The sequence below is a fragment of the Barbus barbus genome (assembly GCF_936440315.1).
Source record: "Barbus barbus genome assembly, chromosome: 44".
In the NCBI taxonomy this organism is placed as follows: domain Eukaryota; kingdom Metazoa; phylum Chordata; class Actinopteri; order Cypriniformes; family Cyprinidae; genus Barbus; species Barbus barbus.
In genome coordinates, this window is record NC_136722.1 from 1395882 (window position 1) to 1406116 (window position 10235).

Sequence of the window (10235 nt, forward strand, 5' to 3'; positions counted from 1 at the left end):
AAAACAAATTAAAGTCATAATGTAATCCATCTGAAGACCACTAAACTCAACTTTTATTATAACCGATGGCATCTGATTTGCAGAACCAAAGTCAATAAGATGCCCTAAAATAACCAATAATCAATGCCATTACACCCCCCCCCCCCCAGATCCATTCATTAAACTGCATTAGGAAATGTAAGTCATATATACATTAAGTTTGATACACCTTTTGTGTGATGAAGGTGCTTTAAATGTCTGAATTGTTTTCTGAAGAATTTATGTATAAATAATATCATAATGTATAATGCAGTCATTTCATAGATAATTGTAACCACTGTTGCAATGCATTATAATTTTTGCATTCATAATTGTCTCGTTACATCTGAAATTGACTGTTTGTTGTTGAAGTATACTTTCTAAAGGTTGTAACAAGGAATAGTTAAGCATTCAAATGTATGCAAAGTATTATGAAATGCAATGTAAGATGAATTACAAGTCATAATTAAAGCAATAAAATACTTTTATAATGTATAAAGACTTCAAGTATTACCACATTAATTAAGTTGGTCAAGGTGATACAATATTAATACCATAATGGAGAACTAAGCTTCATTAAAAGCATGAAATTCTTTAAATAAAATTTGTATAAAATAGTTTGGCATAGTTGTTTACTGTTATAATAATATCATATATTTTGCTTATACAACTGCTTGAATCCTAATTGATTTTGTAGTGCGACCAACTTGCAGAAAAAAAAGTTATGGAAATTATGTAATTGACCCCCAGTTTTTTTTTTTTAAATATCAGGTAAGTTAGTTCAGGTTGTCACTCAACATATAAAGAAATATATAATCTTATATTTATAGATTTGTACACTGGATTCATGGTTTTTCATTGTACTTCTTACATTTCTTGCCTGGTTTCTTTCAATACATTGCTGGTGGCTTCCTGTGATAGTGCCGCATTCATAATCATTGAGCTTTTTGTTCTGATCTTTGTACTGTAAATGTTTGTGTGGCTGCATGATGGATGTTATGTTGGTGCATGTAGCTGAAGTAGCCAAATCCGTAAATTAGAAATGGGCGTCCACATACTTTTGACCATATAATGTGTATTAAAGGTGCCATAGAATGGAAAACTATCTTTATCTTGGCATAGTTGAATAATAAGAGTTCTGTACATGGAAATGACATGCAGTGAACCTCAAACACCTTTGTTTCCTCCTTCTTATGTAAATCTCGTGATTAAAAAAGACCACTGAAAAATAGGCCAATCAGAACATAACACCGCCTGTGACGTAATAGTCGGGATCACTAATAGTTACGCCCCCAACATTTGCATAAACCCGCCCATGTTCTAGGCCAGCCGCCAGCCGAACCATCAGAAGTTCTGCAGGTATTGTGAAGAAATACGAGCGAGGACAACAGCAAAAATGGCAGATCATGGAAATAAATGTTATGTTCCAGGCTGTGCAGGGGGTGTGAAGAGCAGGGATGGGTTGTGTCTGTATTCAGAAAGGCACGGAAAGCAAAAAACACGTTCTAATAAAATAACAGGAGCCACTAAAGAGACACGGTTAGCTCCTTGCTAGTGGTAGCCTGTTACAGTACATAAGATTTCCCTTACCACATAAACAGAGTAAGGAGAGATAACAGAGGATGATGGCGAATGATTTACAGATCCTGTGCACCACTGAAGCATCTGATCTTGTTAAATGTGTGGCAAGTACTGCTGCTCCATAGTATAAACAGAGTACATCTCGAAACTGAAAGTGAAAGTAAAACGCGATCATGCATTCCAAAGCAGTTTCAATGCCCAGCATATTAATAGTGGCTCCCTGATGCCCACATTTTATTTACAGTATAATTACCCAATGATATAACTGAAATATATTGAAATATATATAACTGAAATATATTGAAATATATATTTTCCCTCTGAGCTCCTGAAATGAGACGCACTGTGAAACAGCCAATCAGAGCAGAGCTTAACATTATTATTCATGACCCTGCCAAATAAGCCAATAACAGACCGTTTCATTCTAGGAGAAATATTAATATTAATATTAGAATATTAATATATTCTATGTAGATATCAGAGAACAATTTAAAATATTATATCAATGCATTCTATGGCACCTTTAAATACTTCTTTCAGCGCTTCATCTGAAAAAAGAAAAATACACAGGAGACTGTTAATGTAGCGTTTATAAATGCAAAAAAAAAATGGCTTGCAGAGGAAAATTCTGCTTCGACTAATCCATCATGTCAGAGGGATCTGAGCCACCAAAGTTCCTTCCTAAAGAAAATTTCCAGTAGATTTCCTGTAATTTCCTTTAATCTCATTGATTTCACATAAACCCTCACTTCCTCAGAAGAACCATCCTGAAGCTTAGCACAGAGCTATTAATCGAGATGTTAGGGACGGGAATCCATGAATCCTAAAGACAGCCTTTGGAAATGTTTTCATCCTTTGTGCTCATTCTTGTGGAGGAGGCTTGACTAGGACGTGAAATAGAGAGCAAGGGAAGACAAGAGCTTAATATAAACTGTATTTCCCCTTAATATTTCTCCTTATTATCTTTCAGTTTATGACTGGCCTATGAACCAGTTTCCTAAACGGAAATCTACACAGTAAAACTGTTCAGCCCCACACTGACCTAAGGAGAAAAAACTGTAATTAATCGTAAGACAATGGAGACATCAGTTGCGTAACTGCATTTAACTGTTACTTTGTGATGTATAATTTATATAACACGTTATTTTGCTATTTATTTACATATAATATATGCTCACTTGGAAACTATGTGGAATGAATCAAGCATAATATTCAGTAAACAATGAATTTAAAGTATGGTACAGTCACATTAGTGACACGCATTAGTCACTTTCCCAATTGCATGAATTCCTATTGAAAGTACTGGATTGTTCTCCATGAAAATTCATTCTGTCCTTTTACTCACCTTCGTGTTGTTTTATACATGGATTTCTTTCTTCTGTTGAACATAAAAGAAGATATTTTGAACAATGTTGATAACCAAACAGTTGACGGTAGCCATTGACTTCCATAGTATGGGGGAAAAAATACTATGTCAATGGCTACCGTCAACCCTTTAATGACCAACATTCTTCAAAACCTTCTTTTGTGTTTAAAGAAAGAAAGAATTCTGGGTGAACTGTCCCTTTAAATGTGATGCAGCGTACTTGTGTTGTCACATGACCTCATTATTTGTATCATCTCAGAATGCATAAACTTAAACTAGTCAGTGGCATCTAGTTAGCACCTGTAAGTAAAAACAGTGTGATGTTTCATTTGGTCTAGAAACATCCTAAAATCTTGCCAATCCAAGTTGAAAAAAAAGGAAAAAATTGTGGTTGATGTTGCTTTTGAGAGGGTCATATGTCATGTTGGAAATGCAAGGTCAAGTCAAGTGCAGTGCATTGTGGGATATATTAAATCTTTGCAGACGTTTTATACAAAACAATTACAGCACATTGAATCTAAGGAATCAAACCCAGGTGTTGGTTGTGACTTGTTTTATAGCTCAACATTTTGAGCTAAACCTTTTTAGTTAGTAGTTTGTGTCAAAAAAACTAAACTATAGGCAAAGCAGCGCAGGGCAATCCACGGTTATGATGAGATCTAGCAGAGGACTCTAAAGCTATGTACCGTGCCACACAGACTCCCTCTTGATCTTTTCCAAATCAGTGAAACATCTGCGAAGAATGAAAGCTTCACCATTAATGCAGACTCAAGCGTGGCAAGCCCTTCAAGTGCATTTGAGATAAACTTGACACTTTTATCAGCGTCCAATAACGAGACAGTTTTGAGAACAAAGAGCCTGAGAGCGTCGCTTGAGTTAACACCATTTGTGCTAAACCTGTGTCTCAAACCAGCTGATGGCTTCCATATTTGAGATCCTTTGAGCTTCTAGACATTTATTGCATTATCAGATTCTCTCCTAACAAGAATCAGGTTCTCTTTTACCTTTTATACAATAACTTACATTCATTTAAATGTTTATTTTGAGTAAAAGACCATTCTTATGTGAGAATACTTTGGTCGTTCTCAAATCTGACACGCATTTGCTTTAGATTTTAATCTCATTGATTGAAATACACTACCAGTCAAAAGTTATTGAACAGTAAGATTTTTTATGTTTTTTAAAGAAGTCTCTTCTGCTCACCAAGCCTGCATTTATTTGATCCAAAGTGCAGCAAAAGCAGAAATATTGTGAAATATTTTTACTATTTAAATTTTAAAATAACAGTTTTCTATCTGAATAAATTTTAAAATGTAATTTATTCGTGATTTCAAAGCTGAATTTTTTAAATCATTACTTCGCATGATCCTTCAGAAATCATTCTTATCATTAATAATTCAATCATTAATCACTCAAAAAAAAAAAAAATTATTATGTTGAAAACAGATTTTTTTTCAGGTTTCTTTGATGAATAGAAAGTTCAGAAGAACAGCGTTTATCTGAAACAGAAATATTTTGTAACATTATAAATGTCTTTATTGTTACTTTTGAACAATTCCAAAAAAATAAAAATTACACTGACTCCAAACTTTTGAATGGTATTGTGTATAATATTACAAAACTTTTTATTTCAGATAAATGCTGATCTTTGGATCTTTTCTGTTCATCAAAGAATCATGAAAAAATAAAATACTCAACCGTTTTAAATATTGATAATAATAATAATAATACATGTTTGTTGAGCAGTAAATCAGTATATTAGAATGATTTCTGAAGATTATGTTACACTGAAGACTGCAGTAATGATGCTGAAAATACAGTTTGATTACAGAAATAAATAAAATATATTTCACCATATTACTGCTTTTGCTGCATTTTGGATCAGATAAATGCAGGCTTATTGGTGAGAAGAAGAGACTTCTTTAAAAAAACATTAAAAATCTTACTGTTCAAAAACCTTCGACTGGTAGTGTAACTGAGATAAAGACACGTGATTTTTCTTTTTCTTTCAGATTCGGACCTGAGCATGAGGACGCTTAGCACTCCCAGTCCCGCTCTCATTCTGAAGTCAAACCCTCCTCAAATAGTCCCAAACGGCCATGAAACGTCTTCCACATCTTTTACCGCCACTGGCGAAACAGTGGCACTGGTTCACCCGCCTCCAGACTCTCACTCACGGCCTTCCAAAGTCCCTCCCACCGCCCTCATCGATACCCTGCCCGATCCCGTGTTATTACAGGTCCTGTCTTACCTGTGCACCCCTCAGCTGTGCCGCTGCGCTCAAGTGAACCACCGCTGGTATAACCTGGCCTGGGACCCGCGGCTCTGGAGCACCATCCGTCTGACCGGAGAGCTGCTGAGCACTGACCGGGCCCTCAAAGTGCTCACCCATCGCTTGTGTCAGGACACTCCCAACGTCTGTCTGACCCTGGAGACGCTGGTGGCCAGTGGCTGCCGGAGGCTGTCTGATCGAGGGCTGCGTGTGGTCGCTCAGCGCTGTCCAGAACTACGGCGTTTGGAGGTCGCAGGCTGCTATAATGTGTCCAACGAAGCAGTGTTTGATGTGGTATCCCAGTGTCCCAATCTGGAACATCTAGACGTATCAGGTAATATTGACAGACTTTGCAGTTGAGTGAATCCCATAAAACCTGTCAAAAACATTTGAAAAAAGAAAAGAATTCACTCAATCATTAGCAAAATACATAATAATAATAAATTATGATTAAAAACGTTTGTTGTGGCACTTTTGGCTTTTCAGCAGGGCATTTACATTATGGTAAAGAGAAATTGGGTTCAAATAAAAATCCTCAATGGAATTTATATTAGTTTTGTCTTTTGATTTTGGGGTGAAACATGACCCCTGAATATTTTGTTGCGTGAATCTCATGACACGTGTCAAGAATTTGTGATAAGAAAATATTTTATTCCAATTAAAAGGGAAAATTAGAAATGACATTTTACAAGAAAATTAAGCCTACTTTAGGACCTTTATTTTTCCATATTTTATGAAAATTCATTTTAATTCTCTTAGTGACAAATGTTGATATATGTCAGTATTCATTATATATAATGTATTAGTGTTCATCATTAAATAATTATGGTTTTGAAAAGGGGTTGTGGGAGCTGTGGCTTTTCAGCAGGGAATTTATATTACGGTAATGCGAATTGGGGAGAAATTAAGTGAAAAATTGCAATTTATTTTTCTTTTTGCCTTTTAATTTTGGGATGAAACATGGCCTCTGAATATTCTGAATAATAATCGGTCAAGAATATGTTATAAGAGAAAATATTTCACTTCAATTGAAAAGAGAAAATTAGAAATTATATTTTACAAGAAAATTAAACCTATTTTAGAATCACTTTGGGTTATGGACACTTGAATAATATATATAATAGTAATGAAAATTTGGGTGAAAATTTAAATGAAAAAAATGGCACAGTGCAAACAAACAAACAAAAAAATCCATGAAAATTAATTAAAATTATTTTTGTTTTTGTTTTTTTGACTTTAGAGTAAAATATGACCCCTAAACATTTCTTCATGAGATTCACCCAGGTGCAATTCATGTTTATTTATTTTTAGTAAATCTCATACTTGAGGTGAGATATTATATACTGTACCACTATGCCACGCATCGTTGTAGATTTGCATGAGATTTTTAAGATTTTCAGAATTCTAAGTATTGCACCACAGGTGCATTTATTATGTTTATTTATCATATGCATTATAAATATGCATTTGCACGGCACATCCACAGAGCTCTTGTGATGAATTAGCTGCCATTAAGCACCAGAAAGCCATGTTTGGTTGTGGATTTATTCAGGGAGTAATTCAAAGTGGTGAAGTTTTTCTGGGAAGGCTGGGAAAAACATTATGGGATCTAGGAATCACTGCCAGTCTTTCAGTCTTTCTCTGGGGGAAGGTGAGGTCTGCTCAGTTTTGAAAGATGGACTGCTAACCTCAACCAAAGAGCAAGAGTCCGTCTGCTGAGTTCATTGTAGGAGTCACACACTGTACAGTTATTCATCACGCAGAGGGCACAGCATGCGTTCTGCTTTCCAAAAGTAATACCCTGTGTTGCAAACGTTTCCTAAATTTCTTGCGGTTACATTTACTTTTAAAAGCAGGTGGTATAACTGTAATCGGAGCAAAAACAGATACTGCCTCGTTTTTGTTCCATATGAGGTTTCTGGGTTTTATTTCTTTATTATTTTTCTGTTTTGTCCTATTTTAGTTGGCCTATATTCACTATTTCATTCATTTACCTTGATTTGAAAACCTGATGTAGACTCTAAATTTCAGAATTTGAAAGTAATTTTATTACCGTTTTCCTGTTTCCCATGTGACTTTTCCTTTTTCTCAGCGGTCTCTGCAGTTCCAGTGCAGGATCTTGATTTATTGCTTGATAAAGGATCAAAACAACAGGAACTGATGCTCATACGTATGTTTAAGGACATCTTAAAAACAAGAAATGGTCTGATGGCTTTTATATAAGACAGGAAGAGTAAATAATGTTCCCCTGTATTAAAAGGTCAGAACAGTTATGTGGACAGAACATAGTTTAAACTGTACAGTGGACAGAACACAGCTTATAGTAGTAATTTGTATTCATTTAGCATAATAACCAGTGGTGCACATAAGTCTTTCAGCCTGGAGCACCTGGAGATTTGGTTTGGTCCTTACATTGCCATTGTGTGACCCATTAAATATAACTATAACAATTAATTAATAATATTGATGGTAATATTATTTAACTTTATTTTGTTTTTAAAATAAATAATAAACAAAATAATAAAGTAATAATACTGTTATATTTTAAAATAAAAAGGGAGTATTAAATAATAATAAAAAAAACAATTATTTTATAGTAGACTTAAAATAAAATGTAATGTAAATAAAATGCTAATATTTACTTTTTTAATGAATTTTCATCATTTTCAAACTTAAAATCGGCAAGCTTTTATTTTGGCGGGTTGCCTGCACGTAAGTATATGAGCTTCCAGGTTTAACACTTCTGATTGAAGAGCGTCTGTGAATGAAATGTCGTGAAATATTTTGCATTGTGCTTTAAAAACGACGCAGATAGTCTAGATTTATGGTTTCAGATGGAATATAAATCTTATACAGTATTACAGTTTGTCAATCTAAAATGGTAATGTGCATGGTAACAGCTGTCAACCATGTCGGTATGCAAATGAGCAGTCTGAACTCATTTACACAGTGCATTTTTTATTTTGGTCGCGCATGCGCACCTGCGTACCGCTTATGTGCACCCCTGACTTCAAGTCTAGCAACATCTTAGCAGCCACCCAGAAATCTCTAGCAATCAGCAATGTCCACTTATTTAATTTACATGATGTCTGTAATCTTTAAATTTGACATTTATATATTTTTTATTTTATGCATCTTATTGATTTTATTTTGAACCAATCATCCACTCGTTTCATAAAAAATAAAAAAGCGAGTTTGTATTTTTCAGTTAGAATATAACTCAATCTTTCAGTGAATTGACAGACTTTTCTCTGATGTCGTATGTCGGACTGCAATCAATGTTCGCTCAAACCCTGCCCCTTTCTTACAATCAACTGCAAAATTTCATTCAGTTCTGCTTTCATCCAATCAACAATCGATAGACAGAACCAATTCCCTGTCATATATTTCTTCCTTTTTGATATTCCGTTTCACTTTAATATACAGTATGTCACAATATGGAAGAAAAGATCTGTCGCTACTCTGAACTTTATTTAAACCTTTTTTAGTTGTCAAGCAAGGCTACTAAAGCAAGCAACCAATCCATTTGTTAAGCCTTGACGTATCGAACACTGTTTCCAGGTCCAAGACTCTAGTACCTTTCTGTTCGGACCTGGTAACGGTAACGTGTGGGATCAGACTTAACAACCAGCTATTCAAAGTTTGTCCTAAAGAACTTAACTTTTCTAGTAATAAACTGTAATTATGATAATATCTCCTTTTTCCCAAGGCTGCCCTAAAGTGACCTGTATTAGCCTGACGGAGGAGGCGTCTCTACAGCTCACACCTCTACATGGACACCAGATCGGTCTGCAGTACCTGGACATGACAGACTGTGTATCACTGGAGGACGAAGGCTTGAGGACCATTGCATTTCATTGTCCGCGTCTCACACACCTCTACCTGCGGCGCTGCAGCCGGCTAACAGACGAGGCCCTGCGACAGCTAGCACTGCACTGCACCGCTTTACGCGAGCTTAGCCTCAGCGACTGCCATCTGATTGGAGACTTTGGCTTACGTGAGGTCGTTCGCCTGGAGGGCCGCTTACGCTATCTGAGCGTGGCGCATTGTATGCGAATAACAGACGTTGGACTGCGTTATGTAGCACGCTACTGTCCGCGGCTCCGCTACCTGAATGCACGGGGATGCGAGGGGCTAACGGACCAAGGTTTGAGCCACTTGGCTCGCAACTGCCCCCGATTGCGGTCTGTAGATGTTGGACGCTGCCCGCTGGTGTCGGACGCGGGGCTGGAGGTGTTAGCACGTTGTTGTGAAGGGCTACGAAGGCTGAGTCTGAGGGGCTGTGAGAGTTTGACAGGGAGAGGGCTCATGGCGGTAGCAGCGGGATGTCCCGAGCTGCAGTTACTAAACGTACAAGAGTGTGAGGTGCCACCTGAGGCACTTAGACTGATCCGACAGCACTGCAGACGCTGTGTAATCGAACACACCATACCTGCTTTCTACTGAGGGCACAGGTTGGGGACGCCAGAGGTGTCGACCTCTGAAAAACAGATGTTTATACTTTTAGCATTCCTACGACTGCCTGTTGAGACTCAACAAGGTGGATGTGTCTCAAAACCTAGTTCAGGGGTGCTAAGTCCAGGGGTCACCAAACTTGCCTCAACACACCTGCCTGAAAGTTTCAAGTATACCTAGTAAGAGATTGATTAGCTGGTTCAGGTGTGTTTAATAAGGGTTGGAGCTAAACTCTGCAGGACACCGGCCCACCAGGACAGAGTCTGGTGATCCCTGACTTAGACTGTTCCAGTTCATTTTTTTTATTCCCTTCACTCACAAACTTCCCTCCGTCTCGTTTACTCGGATGTACATCATTGATTACGTTGCATGATTGCTCACTTCTGGCAGAACACTTGCAATGGACTGAATTGGAACGTCCTAAGCCCTTGATCACTTAGAATCCGCAATTTGTTGGTTTATTGTTTACATTTTTTCCCTTACGAATTAGTTTGGTGCAGCATTCTATATTTATATAGGTATGCTTGGGCTGTTATAAATGTG

At 36.8% G+C, this 10235-nt stretch overlaps 1 protein-coding gene across 1 annotated transcript in view; it reads left to right on the forward strand.

The window, feature by feature from the left end:
* The window catches only part of LOC306863153 (F-box/LRR-repeat protein 7-like), a 36306-nt gene extending 26071 nt beyond the window's left edge, over nucleotides 1–10235 (forward strand). The window contains exons 3-4 of the mRNA XM_079406366.1: nucleotides 4978–5571; nucleotides 8947–10235. Coding sequence (XP_079262492.1) covers nucleotides 4978–5571; nucleotides 8947–9683 — 1331 coding nt within the window. The 3' untranslated portion in view covers nucleotides 9684–10235. The remainder of the gene's footprint in view (nucleotides 1–4977; nucleotides 5572–8946) is intronic.